Source organism: Symphalangus syndactylus, chromosome 3 (genome assembly GCF_028878055.3).
Source record: "Symphalangus syndactylus isolate Jambi chromosome 3, NHGRI_mSymSyn1-v2.1_pri, whole genome shotgun sequence".
Lineage (NCBI taxonomy): Eukaryota > Metazoa > Chordata > Mammalia > Primates > Hylobatidae > Symphalangus > Symphalangus syndactylus.
Window position 1 is genome coordinate 69,430,713 of NC_072425.2, and position 19,295 is coordinate 69,450,007.

The following is a 19,295-nucleotide window of genomic DNA, read 5'->3' on the forward strand; positions in this document are numbered from 1 at the left end:
TATTTTAAATGTTAGTGTGTTCTGGGCATCTAATCTGTTTTTCATTTTTTATGCCATGTACTCATTTTTGACTCCATATTCCTCCTACCTAATCTCATGGCTTCTCCTACTCTTTCGATTCCCAATCAGTATCTTTGGTTCAAACATCTCTCTTGTGCTCCAAGCCAGTATGTCCAACTTGGGTGTACCACAGATACTTCAAAATCTTTGTGTCTCAAGACCAGCCTGGGCAGCATGCCCCGAGACCCCATCTCAAAAAAAAGCCAAAACAAAACGATTCCATGCCTCCCAATATTTTTTCTATTCATCATCTACTCAGGTTCCCCCAAAGAAAAATACTGGGAGCCTTTCATTACCCCTTTTATTAGGTCACTCAGGCTACCATAACAATACCACAGATTGGGTGGCTTAAATAACAAGTTTATTTTCTCACAGTTCTGATGACTGGAATTTCAGGTGCTCACCATGTTGGTGTCTAGTGAGGCTCTTCCTTTGATTTGCAGGGGTTACCCTCTTGCTATGTATTCACATAGCCTTTCTTTGGTTGTGCATAGAGGGAGAAGGAGTGAATGAGAGCATGGGTGAGCTCTTTGGTGTCTCTTCTTATAAGGACACTAATCCTATTGGATGAGGACCCCACCCTTACGACCTCATTTACCTTAATTACTTCCTTAGAAGTCCTACCTTCAAATAAAGCCACACTGGGGATTAGGGCTTCAACGTGTGAATTTGGAGGCAGGGAGACACAAACAGTCAATAGGACCTCTCTTTTTCCTCGCTGTTTGTCTCTAGTCGGTCTAAAAGTTGTATCTCCTAAAGCTACTTAATCGCCCTTGAATATCTTTCTATTCCAGGGTTTCTCGATTGTGGTATTGACATTTGGGCTGGATCATTCTTCAGTGGGAGTGGTGAGGGAAGTGGGGGTCTGGCCTGTATAGTGTAGGATGGTTAACAGCCTTCCTGGCCTCTAAGACTCCAGTAGTACCTCCCAGTTTTGACAACCAAAATGTCTTTAGATATTGGAAAATGTTGCCCTCTGGGAGTGGAGGGTGTTGGCAAAGTCATCTCCAGTTGAGAACCATTGCTCCAATTTCATGGTTTCTTGCCCGGATTAGCATTAGGATTACTGTAGTAGTTTCCTTAAGGACCCCCCTCCCTTCAAGTTGTCTTCAGCCCTTTTCATTTCTCCACATAATCATCAGTGACCTTCCTAACATGCAAATCTGTTCCTGTAAGACTCCCTGCATGAAATTCTAGCTTTCTGGAAAACCTAAACTCTTCAGGATTATGTTTTTTACCTTCAGGATTGTTTTTTACCACCCCTTCTCTGACCTCAAGTGCCAGTCCTTTGACTTAGCCCTTTCTTTCTCTTCTGTTTTCCCTTGGTTAGTCCCTGTGTGTTCTTAAACACTTAGCTCAGGTGATCCTTTCGGGTTGGGTTAAGTATTCTGTGTTTCTTACGTTCTAAGAGACTCTGCTGTAACATATACTTAAGTTTGGTGTTAGCACCCATATGCCTTTGTTTCCACTGCTAGTCTCTAAGCTCCGTAAGGGCAAAGATCTAATGCTTCCTAGTCACCTGGTACAAAGCCTGGCAAACAGTGGATATTAATGACTGTTACCTGTATGTATGAATGTATTGTTTCAAAATTTGAAAAAGGGAACATACTAAGATGTCTCGAAGACATGATGAAGTGCCATCTATATTGGTAAATTCATAACATTCTTATGGTTTTGGCTTTAATTATGTAGACCTGGAGGCTTAATTTACTCTGTAAAGTGAGAGATCAACCTCTTGGGGATGATTTTACCCTAACCATGCTTATGTAGACTAGAACATCAATATATTCATATATAATGGGAAATGTAATGGCCAGCCATTTGGGAACAAGTGACATTGGAGGTAAAATTATATATGAAAATGTTGCCCAAATTGCATGAAATCAGATTTGGCGGGGATCATTAATTTACAAAATGCTTTAATTAAGGAGAATTTGATGGACTCTTTAACACTACCCAGTTTAAGGAAAGCTAGTAAGCCTTTTAAGGGAACTATTATGCATATGTCCTTTGGGTAAGGCTATGATTTTGGCAGAGAAAAAAAGAATGCCTGTGAATTCCCTTTTTCAGTTTTTCATCCTGACCAGCACTCCTTAAACACATTTATTTATAATTTCTTCTAAAAAGGAAGTGTGTGTGTATGTATGCACTGATAAATTTGGGAGTCAGGTAGTGGAGGGCAGGCATTTAGCTACATCTGGAAGAATTAATAAAATGAATCTAACTACATCTGAAGAATTAAAATGTAACTACATCTGGTAAAAGTACCAAAGGAGATCTTTGTGAAGTGTATTGAAAGATAGGTCTTAAGTCAGATTTTAGAGCATTATGAAGCTACAGAATTTTTTTTTTTGGACGGAGTCTCACTCTGTCGCCCCGGCTGGAGTGCAGTGGTACTGTCTCGGCTCACTGCAACCTCTGTCTCCTGGGTTCAAGTGATTCTCATGCCTCAGCCTCTCGAGTAGCTGGGGTTACAGGCGTGCGCCACCATGCCTGGCTGTTTTTTGTATTTTAAGCGGAGATGGGGTTTCACCATGTTGGCCAGGCTGGTCTTGAACTCCTGACCTCAGGTGATCCACCTGCCTCAGCCTCCCAAAGTGCTGGGATTACAAGCGTGAGCCACTGTGCCCGGCCTAGAATTTTTTAAAACATGAGATTCCCTTTAAAAGGTAGACATGCAGCCTTTCCTCATTATAGTAGTAGTAAAAATATAAAAAGATATAAAACACATGGACAAAGAATGGCAGGCGTGTTACTGAGGGACAAAATAATGTACCAGTTTTTAGAAGTTGGGGTAGATAGGTAAGTTTTGCGAAGAAAAACATGTGAGAGCCACCTTACCCGAATAACTCTGGAAAATGAGGTGCTGTATGGAAAAACCTAACTTGAAAATCTATATATATTGAACAGTTGACTCCTCTATAATCAAGATGCCTACCTTATATGCCCAGTTCCACTCCATGCTCAGGTGAGAGACCCTAAGTTTAATTCCCTAGAAAAAGTAAATAGGAAAGGAGCAGGATTTAGGAAAGCATGTCCTCATATAGAATGGGGGCAAAATGTAGGGCAGAAAAGAAGGGGATTAATTAAAAACTTTGGAAAATGCTCAAGCAGTGACCATCAGCCCAAGCCATCTCCAACTCCAACATGGTGAAACCCCGTTTTTACTAAAAATACAAAAATTAGCTGAGTGTGGTGGCGCACACCTGTAGTCACAGCTACTCGGGAGGCTGAGGCAGGAGAAGTGCTTGAAGTTGGGAGGCAGAGGTTGCAGTGATCTGAGATTGTGCCACTTCACTCCAGCCTGGCGACAGAGCGAGACTCCCTCTGAAAAAAACAAAACAAAACAAAAAAAACCAACCAACAAACAAAAAACTTACTGAGGTTTGAATTCCAGATGTTTTGCACAGATGCCAGTCATATTTCTTAGAGTGGGCATGTCAATATCGCTATATAAGCTTATTTTAAAATTAATAATTGTTTCTTGTATCTTTTTCTGTCTCAAATCTTTATGCCTAACTTTTTAGATTTTTCAGCCTTTTTGTGGCAATCTTTATGTTTTAGGTGTGTCTCTTACAAACAGCATACAGTACATTTTTACTATCCAGTCAAACAATCTTTATCTCCTAACCAGAACTTTTAGAGCCTTACAGGTGTAAATGGTTTAAATCCACTTGTCACAGATATGGCAAGTGGTTTGGCAACCCCCTTTAAGCTAGTTCCTGTTCTTTCGACATATCCCTGTCACTGTTTGGAGATGGGGTTTCACCATGTTGGCCAGGCTGGTCTTGAACTGTTGTGCAACAACCAGATATTCCAAGCCCATCTTGTACTTTCTCTGACCAGCCATTATTTCCAAGGATTCCTGGTTCCTTTTAATGGGGAATGGTTTGTAGAAATGGAAAATCTAGTTTCTACCACTGGAGTGGTATTTTGTCTAGGCCTTTTTGGCAAACAGGGTAGGAAATATATGTATATGTCCGTCTGTAAAAATCATACGTACATGCGTGTCTGTAAAAATCATCAAAGGAGGGCCTTAAGAAAAACTAAACACACACTCATACATACATACACACAAACATACAGACAAAATCATAAGTTCATACTGATAACTTTAGTTCCAATGCAACACTCAATATAAGATACTAAGGTGGCAGGTAGCTTTCAGCACTTAGAATATATCACACCCAGTGGCCTCTAGCTTCTGTCTTTGCTGCTGAGAATTCAGCTTTTTAAAATGTTGCTCCTCTGAAGGTATTCTGTTTTTTTAAGATTTTTACTTTGTAGTTTTTAGCAGGTCTAATATTACATCTAGGTGTAGAGTTTTCTTTTTAATACTGTGCAGTTTGTTAGGCTTCTTAAGTCTATGAATTGACCTTATCAGTTGTGAAAAATTCTCAGCTTTGCGGGGGGATCCCCTCTTACCAATCGTAGGTTTAGCATTAAAATATGTAACGATAGCCATTACTTCTTCACATACTGCCTCGGCCTCATTCTTTTTCTCTGTTTCTTCTGGAAGTGTAATCAAATGTATTTTATAACTTCTTATGGTAGCTTTCATATCTCTCAACCACTTCTCTTGCTATCTTTCTCGCCATGCTGCACTCTGGATAGTTTCTTCTGACCGATAGTCTTTTATTTGAAAATACTGACCATATTATTTCTGATAATTCTAACATCTCAAGTCTTTGCAGGTCATTTTCTGCTTTCTCTTGCTTTTCTTGGTTCTTGTTCATGATTTCTTGTTTCTCTGTGCCGTTGACTTTGAGTGTTTATTGGGGATTGTTCGTGAGAAATCACACTTTGGATTTCTTAAGGCCTGGGTTGAAGTGTTTTTCCCCAGAGGAATTTGCATTTGCCACCTTTAAAGCATCAGATCTTGCAAGAACTCAGTATCCTGAGAACAGCATGGGGGGAACCGCCCCCATGATCCAGTCACCTCCCACCAGGTCCCTCCCTCCATGTGGGATTATAATTTGAGATGAGATTTGGGTGGAGGCACAAAGCCAAACCATATCAACAGCAAACTATATTTTTAGATTAAAAAAATTCTTTAAAGGGGGAAAAAAGAGAAAACTACCCAGCAATGAAATAGGCTGTACAACATAAATATGCAAGTTATTTTAATAATAAAAAAACTGGATGACGTAGCTCATGCCTGTAATCCTGACAACTCCTGAGGTCAAGCTAGGCAGATCGCTTGAGGCCAGGATTTCTAGACCAGCCTGGGCAACACAGCAAGACCCTTCATCTCTTAAAAAAATGTTTAAAAATTAGCCAGGTGTAGTGGCCTGTGCCTGTACTCCCAGCTACTTGGGAGCTGAGGTGAGAGGATCACCGGAGCCCAGAAATTCAAGGCTGCAGTGAACTATGCTTATGCCATCATACTTCAACCTGGGTGACAGAGCAAGACTCCAACACTCAGTAAAAAAATGAAAAAAAGAATAAATGTAAACGACCTATATACAGAAAAAAATGTTCATTCTCACTGTTAATCAAGTAAATAAATATAAATGTGCTACCATTTTTCACCTATCATATTCACTAAGTTTTTAAATTTGCTTACTTAAAGCTTAGGTAAGTACAGTGAGATGGGATATGCTCTTGTTCTGTTAGTGGGGATGTAAAATGATACAACTTTCTTCTAGAAAAACAGTAACATGTTATAAAATAATGTGTGGGAAAACCTTAAATATTCATACATTCAGTCAGGGGTTGGCAAACTACAGCCCATAGGCCAAATTTGGCCTGCTTCTAGAAGTCTGTCAGAGGAAAATAATCAGATATGGGCAGACTAAAGACTGATGAAATGGACAGACATACTCAGCGAGAACTTAGAGTGAACTTACATTTCTAACAGTAATGGAGTGGACAGTCATAAGACATTCATACAGTAAAACTATTTTCTAGAAATAATGAAATAGGGAAACGTTCCCAATGAAGTATATAAGATATAAGACTGTATATGGAATACACTGTACATCGAGGAAAGACTGCAAGGAGATAAATATTCAAGTGCTTACTCTGAATGTTAGACTTATAGGTGATTTTTTAATTTTTTAATGCTTTTTCATGTTATCTCAGCTTCCTAGTTTTGATCTTATAATCAAGGAAAAAAACATATCTTTGCTCCTTCTGTTATGGCCACTAAAAGAATATGAAGAAAGCTGGGTGTGATGTTGCATGCCTGTAGTCCCAGCTATTTGGGAGACTGAGGCAAGAGGATTGCTTGAGCCCAGGAATTCTAATCCAGCTTGGGTAATATAACGAGACACTGTCTCTAAAAAAAAATTAAATAATTAAAAATTTAAAAAGAACGAAGAGACATGAGAGTTGAGAAAATAAAGAACCCTTTGAGGAATGTGTCTCTGTTATTCATCTTCATATATATCCAATGCCAGACATTAGCTAGGTGCTTGGTAAGTATTTGTTTAAAGAATGGGCAACTAGGTCGTAAATATGAAAAACTGCTCAGCCTCAAAGAGATGCAAATTCAAATTATATATAATTTTCCCCATATCAAATTAGCAAATATTTTGTTTAATAAGAATTCTTGTTGTGTTTTTTTTTTAAGTTGGATTTTTTGGAGGTATAATTGACATATAATAAAATTCACCCTTCTTACAAATGTACAGTTTGATGCATTTTGAAAACTGGATAATTGTGTAACCATGGCCACTATCAAGACAGGGAATCTTCCCATTTCCATCACCCCAAAATGTCCCCTTGTACTTCTTTGTCTCCTCTTACTCCTAATACCATGCCATCACTACTTTGGATTCTGTTACTATAGTTTTCCCTTTTCTAGAATGTCATATAAATAGAATCATACAGTATGCTGCTTTTTGTCTCTGGCTTTCTTACCATAACACTTTTGAGATTCATCATTTTGTTGCATGTACTATTGTGGTCTTTTTTTATTGTTGAGTAGTTTTCCATTTGATATATTACATTTTGTTTATCCATTCACTGGTTGGTGGACGTTTGGGTTATTCCCAAATTATTATGTTTAAGAATAAAGTTGCATTAAATATGAGTATAAATCTTCATGTGACTGCAAATTTCCATTTATTCTGCATAAATACGTACCTAACAGAATTGCTGGGTCACATATGGTGAGTGTATCTATAACTTAGAAACTGGCAAGGTGGGCCGGGCGCGGTGGCTCACACTTGTAATCCCAGCATTTTGGGAGGCCGAGGCGGGCGGATCACGAGGTCAGGAGATTGAGACCACAATGAAACCCCGTCTCTACTAAAAATACAAAAAAATTAGCCGGGCGTGGTGGCGGGCGCCTGTAGTCCCAGCTACTCGGAGAGGCTGAGGCAGGAGAATGGCGTGAACCTGGGAGGCGGAGCTTGCAGTGAGCCGAGATTGCGCCACTGCACTCTAGCCTGGGCGACAGAGCGAGACTCCGTGTCAAAAAAAAAAAAAAAAGAAACTGGCAAGGTGTTTTCCAAAGTGACTGTACCATTGCATTCCCACCGCTTAATATAAGATGTTGAAATAAGTACTTATTGCAATTGTGAGTGAAAACTTATAACTCTTTGGGAAAGCATTTTTGGCAGTCTGAATCAGGTCAGTAAAAATGTTTATTCTCTGACCTTCAAGAAACATCTTTGTAAGGGATAATCTAAAATATGCACAAGGATATTTGTCAAAGTACCATTGTATTAGAAGACTAAAAATATACACTCCAGCTGTTGTCTTTGCTAAAATTTGTAAATTCAGCACTAAGCTAGGCATTGTAGTGGGTTCAAAAGCAACTTAAGATGTGTTCCTTGACTTACATAACTTGTAATCTAGTGAGAAAACAGTGCTAATTACCTGAAAAATTTTCACTGAGCAATGCAACACTGCATTAAATGAGTGTTAAAATACGCCACATTAAGAACAATGAGCAGTAGGGATGAAGACTTGGATGGATTTCAGCAAGGTTTTGAAGCATGGCTAAAGCTTGAGTTGGAGGGTTGGAGCTTTTTAGGTGGAACACACCATGACTAGAGGTAAAAATGGTCTGAGTATGTAAAAATCATTGGAATATATATATGTATGTATGTAGAGATAATAAAACTATGTTATTGGAGGCTCTTAAAATAATGGAACAGGAACAACATAATCTTTAAAAGCTGGAAAGACTGCTGTGAGGCTCTGCATTCTTATAAAAGCTTTGGGTAGTCTAGGAAACATCAGTGCTCAGGAAATGGTAGAAAACGATCATTTTTACTAGTACTAATATAACAAATTTCAGCTTGATAGAGTAGTTTGATAAGGAACCATTGTTATCTTTTGTAAGTAGCACTAACATATACATTATATTCGTGGTCATTTTTTCTAGTCGTTTATGTAGGATACAGAAAGGAGAGAGAAAGAAAAACTTTTTTACCCTGACTGTGATCCACAGAATGTTAAGCCTCTTGGTAGCAGAACCTTTGTCTTGTTATTAAATACTTTTATCTTCCATGATTAGCACATTGTATGGGGTGTAGGAGTAGAGAGCTGGTTGCAGGATTTATAATTAACCCAATGAAAAGTAAAGAGAAGATTGTCTAGATTAGCCTGAGGTATATATAACTGTGTTAAGTGATAATGGTTCCTGGATGAGGTTGATGGATTGGGCAGAATGATAGATTGAAAGATTTGAAAATCATGCTTTAAATCATATGTGCATTTCTTGAATGTACGGAATGAGCAAATAGTAAAGGGAGGATGTCATAGAAACAGTGTAATACCTGTCCTTTACTTAGTGCCTTGTTTATGACAGGTGTAATACATATTATCTCATATTAAAGTCATATTACAGGGCACACACGGTGGCTCACGCCTGTAATCGCAACACTTTGGGAGGCCAAGGCTGGTGGATCACTTGAGGTCAGGAGTTCCAAGACCAGCCTGGCCAACATGGTGAAACCCTGTCTCTACTAAAAATATAAAAATTAGCCTGGCGTGATGACAGGTTCCTGTAATCTCAGCTATTCAGGAGGCTGAGGCAGGAAAATCGCTTGAACCTGGGAGGTGGAGGTTGCAGTAAGCCCAGATCGTGCCACTGCACCTCACCCATCCTGGGCAACAGAGTGAGATTCTGTCTCCAAAAAAAAAAAAAAAAAAAAAGTCATATTACAGATGAAGCGGAGTTAGTGAATTGCCCACAGCACACAATTATTAGATGTTAGAGCTGGGATATGAACAGTGCACTTAAAAAAAGCCAGCTCTAATGTTACTTCCTCCTTTCAGGAAACCTTCCACATAACCTGTCCACCTTTTACTACCTAGGTTAACTTGAGGCTCCTTCTTTGTTTTCATATGATACACAGTTGGTAACTGCAGTTTTGCATTTGCTTGTGGAATTATAATTGCAGAATACATTTGGAATTTGAGGACTTAGCATTCTCTGATTCATCTACTCCTTCAGTAACTTACAAGTGAAAGGTGAAGTTTGCAAGTAACTTACAAGTGAAGTAACTTACAACTTAAAGGTGAAGGCCCATGGTGTGAATCACAGTGTAAGGCAGGTACGCCAGAGGGACTTAATCCTCATGAGTGTAGGCTCAACTCTTGAGGGTGTCAGATACTACGCCAAATTTTCAGAGGTCTGGGCATTTTCAGCAAATGCCCAGACTTTTTATGTTTGTCTCATCCAGTACCTAACTTACTCAACTTGGAATTCGGTGTAACACAGCTATGAGTGTATGTTTATATTCAAGTAATTCATAGTATCTTTAAACCATAGGTCCTCTGCTGTACCACTTTGAAAATCTGGCAAATGAACTTTCCATAGAATTGAGCTATGAGGATATAAAAAACGTTGTTCTGCAGTATGGATTCAAGGTAGAGGTAAGAATGGAATAAAATATTGCCAAAGTTTAACTCCCAAAGCACCTCAACAGAAGTGTTGATATCATGGCTGTTAGTGACTATTTGAATTCTCTGTTTTCTTATCTATAAAGGGAAGATAATACAGGTTGAGTATCCCTTATTCAAAATGCTTGGGACCAGAAATGTTTTGGATTTTGGATTTTTTTCCAATTTTGCAATATATGCATATACATAATGACATATCTTGGGAGGGGACTGAAGTCTAAATGTGAAATTCATTTATGTTTTATATATGCCTTATAAGCATAGCCCAAAGGTAATTTGATAACAATATTTTAAAATTTTGACCACCTGCCACATGAAGTCAGATGTGGAATTTATCACTTGTGGCATTATGTCGGCGCTCAAAACATTTTGGATTTTGGAGCGTTTCAGATTTTCAGATTAGGGATGCTTGACCTGTGTTACTTAGCTTTCAGAATTACAAGGATTTGGGATAATGTGTACATAAAGGGAAAACTGTACTTACTGGTGAAATAGCCTTTCAATACATGGTAGCTGATCATTATAATACTGGTCTTACAGACTCCCACTGATAGATAGAAAGTAGAGTAGGCTCTGGGGAAAACAAAAGGGGGTGGGAGGGCAGGTATAAGAGGGATATTCACAATATGTCCTTGTGTACTACTTCATCTTTTTTTAATTATGTGCATTACTGTAAAGTTTTGTGATATTTTGGCTATTGTGTTTCAGTTCATTGATTTAGAAGCATTCCATTTTGGAAACAATAGGTTTGTTTTTAAGAATGATAAGAAGCAACATATCATGTAGTTCAGAGCTCAAGACTGCCTGAGTTTGAATCTCAGTTCCACCACTTATTAGTGTGACTGTTCTTTGTAAAGTGAGACTACTAATATTAATATTACCTCTCTTATGGGGGTAGTTGTATGTAATAAATGAATATGCTTAAAGTTGTGCCTGCCACTGATACATATGCACTCAGAATTTGTTAGTGGTGTGGTCATGATGACTGTCATAGTCAGTATTATGATTATTGTTTGCATTGCAGGTGGAAAAAGAATCTGTATTGTCAACATATACTGTGAATGATCTCTCTATGATGAAATACTACTATGAATGTGTCTTGTTTGTGGTCCGTAAGCCACAATAATGGTCTCAAGTGATACCACCTGGAAAAAAGTTTAGTAAGAACAAATGCTGAAATAAACGACTCAAAATCAACTATCAGTGATGACAGGACACAACCTCAAATCAGTGGTGCCTTCTTATTCCTAACGAAATTTAGAAATAGTGTCTATTTTCTTAATATGTCTATTGCTTTTTCAGAAATATACTATGCCATGCAGATTTGTACTACACAAGTAAAAATGGAGGAAATGTCTTGAAGTATACTTTTTCCTTGAAGCCCAGAATTGTGTTTCAGTAGGAAAAAGACCTAATCTCCAGTGTCTTCATGATGCTGTCCATTGCAAGTCTGCCGAATTAATGACTAATAGTATTGAAGTCCATAATAATCTTCCTTTTTTTGTTGTTTTGTATGCATTGCACATGTAACTTTTAGAAGAGTCTAAGGATCCTCAGTCATATTCAACATCTGGAGTTGGGACTTTGTTCACTTTCAATCTAAGAAAACTATGCGTAAAATATGTCTTTTTTTTTTTTTCCTTCAGAGACAGGATCCCGCTCTGTCTCCCAGGCCGGAGTGCAGTGGCACGATCATAGTTCACTGTAACCTCAAACTCCTGGACTCAAGCGATCTTCCTGCCTTAGCCTCCTGAGTAGCTAGGACTATAGGCATGTACCACCGCACCTGGCCTGTGTCTATTCTTTTATCATTCAGATTAATTTAATTTTGTATTTTCTAGCTCAGATGAACTTAAAGAAGCATCAAACATTTCTTTTTTATGAAGTGTTAAATTTAATAGCATCACAGGCCGGTAAAATATATTCAAGTAACTGAGAAATTATCAAAGTCTTTTGGCCACAATAAACTGAACACTTTATGAAAGCATACTCATCATGGATCACTTTGAAATATACGAGATCTCAACATTCAAAGTGAGAAATAAAAAGCCTTTATTAAAAGTAGTGCTAGGAAACAGAGAAAATAAGAATAAAATTTACCCATTTGAAATATATGATTTTCAGACTCTAAATGAATACAGAGTTTGACAGTGTGATGTTTACAATAATGTCTTTTCTTTAGATTATCTGGATTATGAAAGCAAGCACTTTTTTCATTAAAACAATTATATACTAGGAAAAACTGTCATAATAGTATTAATGTGGGGAATTTTGATTATGAAATTCAGGGATAAATTACTGCCCATGGTCTGTGTCTTCAATATTGTAAGCAGCAGCCATCATGTAATTTCAGATTAATACCAATTTTGTTCCCTGATAGATGGAGCTTAAACAGTATATGCTGCTTTAAATTTCTACCTCTAGCAGATCTTTATTGGAGGGAGTTTTCCTTTGTATTTTTTAATGTATGATATTCTGTTTCCAGTAGCTTGGAAAGTAGAGATGACTAATGTTTTAGCCTTTTCTTGGAGAAAAGGAAGAACTCTTATGGAATATTTTCACAGATGATTGTGATTGCTTTAAATGACCTCTGTGGCAATTTAAATTAGATGGATTTAATCTCAGTAATGTGCTGGTCGCATAAATGTCATGTTTTAATAGGAAAAGTTACTTGTAAATCTTTAGACCTTTGTTGTCACTTAGGCTGGGGAGTTACTACCCTATTTGGCATCTTACTAGTTGGGGGGACCTTTTCTGTGTACAGTGATGGGACTTTTGTGACCTTTACTCTCACTATGCAATAGAGGATTTCATGCAGTTAATTTGACATGTCAAAATTGGGAAGACTGTAACCTTTTTTTTTTTTTCAAAGATTTCTCTTTTTTTGTGTCCCTCAATACTTAGCAGATGTTCATTTGGTGGAAATTCTTATTACTTACATGAATGAGTTTGAATTTAGTGGCAAGGAAGAAAAAAAAACCTCAAATTATTGTTTTAAAAGAAGAAAACTTACAAAGTACATAAGTATTTTTTAAAAAGTCAATTGAACAGAAAGGAATGCATGCTGTTTTTGAATGGCTTAGACATGCTTTTTATTCACTGACTAGTATTCACTTTTTTACAACTTGTATCAAAACAAATGATCTTTGTTTTTGTCACAGGCGAAAACAGGTTGACACTGGTGGGTTGGCTTTATTAATTAATTTTTTTCTATTAGGTTTTCTTTAATAATGTTAAATTTCTAAATTATAGCATATGTTTTAGTTAATTCTGAAATCAGTTACTTCATTTGTTAATTTATCTCTCATATCATGAATATTGTTTTTTAAATGTTCTATACAAATTTGCATCACTTTTTTTCTTACAGCTTTTGCAGTTAATATATTCTAAACTTGAAAATGTGGTATCAATAATAGAAGTATCACTGGAGGATTTATTTAACTTTGTATTTCTTAATTTTAGTCCTAGCTACTAAAGTATGTAAGCCTTAAAGTTTAAAATGTTTTTCTTAAATTAGCTGTATACACAAACATTTTCATTTACTTTGTGAAATGGGAAGAGATAGTCCATTGTGCTTATGTTTTTTTCTTCAATTTACGTATTCTGAAGCAGTGCAGATATAGGGTATGCTAATCAAGTGAGCAAGGTGGAATATGTACAATATAAGGAGAAGCTGTAAAAATCACAGTATAAAATTATGAAGTTTGGTAACTGTAAAATGTACTGTATTTATATGTAACTCTCATTCTAAAAGTTGCCACAAAAGCTGAATTGGAAGCTTCATGTCTGCATGAAATTTCCTATATTTTTAATGTGTATGATGAAATTAATTTTTCTTGAATATTAAAGTCTGCCAATTGCTATGAAACACTAGTTGCTTGGTTGTTTTCATCTAAGTTAATGTAACCATAGATGTGGGGATTTTAATGAGTTGAGCATATATACTTTTGAACTCTTGGATTAGCTTATTTTTATATGCTTCTAAGAAGTCAGTAACATGAATACTTCACCTTATAATACGCCAAGCCTTATACTAATTATTTTCACTTTGTTTCATTCAAGTTCACTGTAACAAAGTTAGAATCCATTGAGGAAAACGAATAATCTTGATTTTCAGTTTTGTTAAATAATAGAAAAAGAACTATAAAAGGAACTAGTAGAAGACAGTTCTAGGACCAGCCATCAGTGGGATGAGCACTTAGATCTTCTGGGTTCATTTTCCTGAATGATTGTGATCTCAGGCAAGCCACTCTTGGCTTGTTTCCTCATCTGTAAGAGAGGATTAATACCATCTATTTCAGATGGTTTATTAGGTCATATGAGCTTTTATATATATTTTTGTGTGTATGAAAGCACATGATAGACAATTACCATAAATGTAATTTCAGTCTGTGTTGACTGCTATATAGTGATGGAAAAAATGAGGATTGTTAACAGGACATTAGTTTTAATTATCTTACGGTGACCCTTTGAAAAAGGTTTCCGTGGAATCCTGGGGAAAACAGTAAAAAATGGTAGGTACAGATACAGATTCCAAAAGTTTGTTGGGAATTATAATGAAATATAATAGTAGGTAATAGTAGGCGAGGGCATAAGTAAAATTTAATGGCATGTTACTCCCACTTTTATTAACCTGCTAGCACATCCCTCTTGCATATGTTTGATTCTTTCTCTTTGATACCTATTTAGATGTGGGATCTTTCAGTCAGTGTGTATGTGCATTTTCAGTTAAAAGTTGCCTTTCAGAAGGACTGCACCAATTTACATGCCAGGAACAGTGTTTAAAAGTAACATATCCATTCCGTGGCCAGTACTGGATATTGCTGAGCTTTTCATTTTTGTCACTACAGACATACCTCATTTTATTCTACTTTGCTTTATTGCACCTTGCAGATACTGTATTTTTTTTTTTTTTTTTTTTTTTTTTTTTTTTTACAAATTGAAGGTTTGTGGCAACCCTGCATCAAACAAGTCTATATTGGTGTCATTTTCCAACAGCATGTGCTCATGTCATATCTCTGTGTCAGCATTTTTTTGCAATCACGTATTTTTAAATTAAGTATGTACGTTGTTCTTTTAGACAAAATGCTATTGCACATTTAACACGCTACAGTATAGTATAAACATACTTTTATATGCACTGGGAAACCTCAAAATGTGTGTGACTCACTTTATCATGATGGTCTGGAACTGAGTCTGCAGTATCTCCAAGGTATGCCTGTATAAGAAGTGTTATCTAATTTGAATATTCATTTACTTAATTATTGGGAAAGTTAAGCAATTTCTCTGAGTTTAATGGCCAAAGAGAAGTGTTTTTAATCTGCCAGTCTATATGATTTCATGTGGCAGACCTGATAGGTCATTGGCAACAGCTCCAAACCTAATTAAAACTTAGTGAGGTTCATCAGGTGGAGTACTGGCCAGAGCCTTGAGGACTGCCTTGAGTTCTAGTAATTGAGAGGAGCAGCCACATCTGCTTTTGGTTTTACGTAGCTGGCACTGAAGCTGAACAGCAGCAGCAGCTCATTGGACTCCATTATGTTTCATTGTAGCCAAACAATTTGTGAAGTAGGCCCAGAAATTTAGGGGAAACTAAGTCAAGGGCCCCACTGAACCAATGAGATTGCTTTATGCAGTGGAGTTGGCCGTACAGTTTACCTCCAAAAGGATAGCTGCCATTTTTTCATGTAGGACCAAAAAGTTGCTTGGGCCAGGCAAGCTATGCTATTTCTCTTTGACTAGCGAGGCTTATTAGATTCTTTTCATCTTGTTAGCCATCAAGTCCAAGTTGACCCATCCCAAAATGGGGATGTCAAGCCAAAGAGTCAGAAGACCTACGTTAAGTCACATTAAGTTTCAACAAAAGCTTAGCAGGTTAATAGCTGCCTTCTTTTGTTAACATATAAAGATGTACGTGGTGGCTGGGTTAGGCAGCTGTTGCGATTGTTAGTATTGAGCTGTTGCCTCTCTGAGTACTCAGGCAGCCATTAAGTCTTTGAAACTTCTCCTCTTGGAGGCCTATATTACTTAATACTGGACCACCAGGGAGTGAGTTCAGTCTGTGCAGTATTCCTTGAGAGTGAGATGGAATAAGATATAGACCAAGAAGTGCAGGCATAAAATCCATGAATTCTATTATACATATATTGAATATGTTCAAAGAGCCCTGGTGACATTATTTTTGAGGGGTCCAGCTCCTCGTCAAAAATTTGGGGGCTGGGATAGGACAGAAAAGAGTTGGCGCTTTCTCTAGTTTAACCTCTTGCTATTTCAGTAAGTGATTAAAGCTTTGTTCGACCTGCCAGCTCAGCTCTCCCTGGCCCCTAACAATTTCAGTTTTCCTTCCCCACTCCAAGCCCTATCCAAACCCTGTCAGTTGAATTAAAGTGCCTTTTTTCCTGTAGGAACACAGACCAAGAAGTTTAACATGTGCATCAGGTGCTACAGCACAGATCCCAAAAGATCAGGTTATCCCCCAGTTGGGAGTTCCAGGTGGCAGAGGAAGCTAGCCTACAATGACAGTAGGAGCAATGGTGGTGGGGAATACAGTTCATCTGCTCATAATTGTTACATCCACGCAATTGTCATTAGTATGCCTGAGTGTTTATGCTTGCAAAAAAATGTTATTGCCTATTTCATTGTGTGAAGTGGCCTACAAAGTGTTCTCTTGTGTTTTTATGTTTCTCAATGGTGGTGGGGAAGAAATTTGATTGTCAGCATTTTTTTCCATTGACCACTGTCTCCAGGTTCAGTGCCTGAGCACTGCTGTTACTTCTTCCCCCATCTATCTCCAACATCCAATGAGTGTCCAGCTTCCAAGACCCCTTACTTTGGTGCTGATCATCATCTCAAAATACATAATCCTGAATGTTGAAATCCTGAAATATCAAAATCCTTAAGGTCTAAAGTCCCTAACATCTAAAATTTCAATGGATTAAAATCTTTGAAATCCCGTGAGACAAATTCTGGGGAAGGGATTAATGTGTTTTCGGTTGTATGCAGTATACTTGCATCACGAGAGGCAGAACTATTACCTTGTTATTGTCTTTACTAGGAAATTACGGTTTAAGGAGATTCATATGGGTGCCAAATTGACAAGAAGTGGACTTATGGACATAGTTTTAGGTGTCAACTTGTCTGGATTAAGGAATACCTAGAAACCTAGTAAGGCATTATTTTCAGTGTATCTGTGAGAGTCTTTCTAGGGGAGATGTGTATGTGAGTCTCAGTGGACTAAGTGGGAAAGATCTGTCCTTAGTGTTGGCAGGAGCCGTCCAATCAGCCAGGGGCCTATAGAGAACAGAGAAGGCAAATTAGTCCCTCTCAGAGCTGGGACAAATTTTCCGCTGCTGCCTCGGACATCAGAAATTTGACACCACGGAGTACATTATCACAGCATTAACCATGTGTAAGCATTTTGCATGTATGTAAAAATGTAGAAACTTCCTCAGTAAAGGAAGAGATGTCCTCTTTGTACGTCTGCGTTTGTCAAAGATAAAATTTCTGAAAATCTTGGCTCTTTGGGCTAATGTGTATTTGGTGGTGACCCACTGAAGGTTTTTGTTTTTGTTTTTGTTTTTTTTAAGACAGAGTCTTGTTCTGTTGCCCAGGCTGGAGTGCAGTGGCACCATCTCAGCTCACTGCAACCTCCGCCTCCTGGGTTCAAGCGATTCTCCTGCCTCAGCCTCTCAAGTAGCTGGGACTACAAGTGCCCACCACCACGCCTAGCTAATTTTTGTATTTTTGTAGACACAGGGTTTCACCATGTTGGTCAGGCTGGTCTTGAACTCCTGACCTCAGGTGATCCGCCCATGTTGGCCTCCCAAAGTGCTGGAATTGCAGACGTGAGCCACCATGCCCAGCCAAGTTTTTTTTTTGTTTTTGTTTTTTTGTTTCCTTTTAGATGGAGTCTTGCCCTATTGCCCCAGCTTGAGTGCAGTGGCGTGATCTCGGCTCACCGTAATCACCTACTGGATTCAAGCAATTCTCCTGCCTCAGCCTCCTGAGTAGCTGGGATCATAGGTGCCTACCACCACACCTGACTAATTTTTGTATTTTTGGTAGAGACAGGGTTTCACCATGTTGGTCAGGCTGGTCTCGAACTCCTGACCTGAAGTGATCTGCCCGCCTCGGCCTCCCAAAGTGCTGGGATTACAGGCATGAGCCACCGCACCCGGCCCCCCATTGAAGTTTTTGATTGATCTGGTCAGAAGACTTATGTTGTCTATCACTGTATTTCAGATGACTGCAGTTATAAAGCTGGGTGTATGCTTTTATATATTTAGCTTTTTCACCCATTTCTTTATGAATACAGTTCATCTGCCCATAATTGTTACATCCACGCAATTGTCATCAGTATGCCTGAGTGTTTATGCTTGCAAAAAATATGTTATTGCCTATTTCATTGTGTGAAGTGGCCTACACAGTGTTCTCTTGTGTTTTTATGTTTCTCAAATAAATCCCCTTTTAAAAATGTAAATAAATGCATTTTAAATAATTTTTAAGATTTTTTTCCCTACATTTTCAAGATTTTGAAATTTTGGGATTGCAATTTTCTGGATTTTTAGACTTCAGGGATTTTGATCTTTCAGTATTTCAATATTTGAGATTATGGCATTCAGAATTGTTTTTCAGGATTATGATCCAAACTTCCTTTCTGTCCATGCTCACGCCACTGTGTTCTGCCCTGCAGTCTTCCAGCCTTGGCGGCCCTGGCATCCAGAGCCCTGTCCTCATTATAAGCCAGGTTGGACTGTTGACAGGAACCAGGTGTTTGGCTTTATACTATTAGGCAAGGCGTTTCCTTCACTCACTTTTAAGTGGCCACCCATGCTCAATTCAACCAAATTAACTTCTGTCTTCAGGTCACTCAAAGCTCTATTTAAATAGCGAAGCCTTCATTGCTGACAACATTAATTTACCTTTGAGGACTCTCCACCTCAGCAGTCACAGCCATACCACCTGTTAGCTAGGATCATGGGACTTGCTGCTCTGTTATAACATTTCTTCTTCTTTCTGCCTGGAAGAGAGCAACAATGAAGTTATTATTTGGGTGACTTATTTCAGTCCTGCTTCTAGCAGCTCGGCATATAAACGGGAAGAAGTAGGGTCTCCTGCCATTTGGGCAATAGTATTCATTACTGGATCTTGGGAGTCTTATTTTCTTGTACTGGCCTGCAGAGCCTTGTCTTTCCTAATCCAGAAATACATGTCTATCAGCATCCTTTCTTTCTCAACAAAATTGCTAAGTCTGCTATTTGAGTTTACCCTATTTACCATCTGATAAGTTAGTCTGTTACAGTTTCCTAGATGCTGGTAAAGACATGAGAAATTACACAAATAATACAGAGAGTTCTGTGTACTCTCACCCAGCT

At 38.0% G+C, this 19,295-nt stretch overlaps 2 protein-coding genes across 4 annotated transcripts in view; one reads left to right on the forward strand and one right to left on the reverse strand.

Moving 5' to 3' along the window:
• The window catches only part of CARNMT1 (carnosine N-methyltransferase 1), a 47,186-nt gene extending 33,397 nt beyond the window's left edge, over positions 1 to 13,789 (forward strand). For all 3 annotated transcript variants that reach the window (XM_055272226.2, XM_063636990.1, XM_055272228.2), the window contains 2 exons: positions 9,791 to 9,894; positions 10,946 to 13,789. In XM_055272226.2, coding sequence (XP_055128201.1) covers positions 9,791 to 9,894; positions 10,946 to 11,047 — 206 coding nt within the window. In that variant the 3' untranslated portion in view covers positions 11,048 to 13,789. The remainder of the gene's footprint in view (positions 1 to 9,790; positions 9,895 to 10,945) is intronic.
• On the reverse strand, positions 384 to 18,946 carry LOC129479314 (protein GVQW1-like). Its single transcript, XM_063636994.1, has 5 exons — positions 18,843 to 18,946; positions 10,406 to 10,494; positions 3,267 to 3,387; positions 2,999 to 3,052; positions 384 to 538 (listed from the first exon to the last, which is right to left on the reverse strand). Exons 1-4 carry the CDS (start codon positions 18,875 to 18,877, stop codon positions 3,025 to 3,027), a joined length of 273 nt encoding a protein of 90 aa, XP_063493064.1. The 5' UTR covers positions 18,878 to 18,946; the 3' UTR covers positions 384 to 538; positions 2,999 to 3,024.
• Positions 18,947 to 19,295: the final 349 nt, after the last annotated feature.

What these genes read in the sequence shown, in the direction of transcription:
- LOC129479314 (XM_063636994.1), bottom strand. Translation starts at nt 18,877, where the DNA reads ATGGCTGTGACTGCTGAGGTGGAGAGTCCTCAAAG. An exon ending in ATTGAAAGGCTATTTCACCA is followed by an intron (nt 3,388 to 10,405) that starts GTAAGTACAGTT and finishes TGTTTTTTTCAG; the next exon opens with AGGGAGTCTCGCTCTGTCGC. An exon ending in CCGAGTAGCTGTGACTACAG is followed by an intron (nt 3,053 to 3,266) that starts GTGTGCGCCACC and finishes TACTTTTTCTAG; the next exon opens with GGAATTAAACTTAGGGTCTC.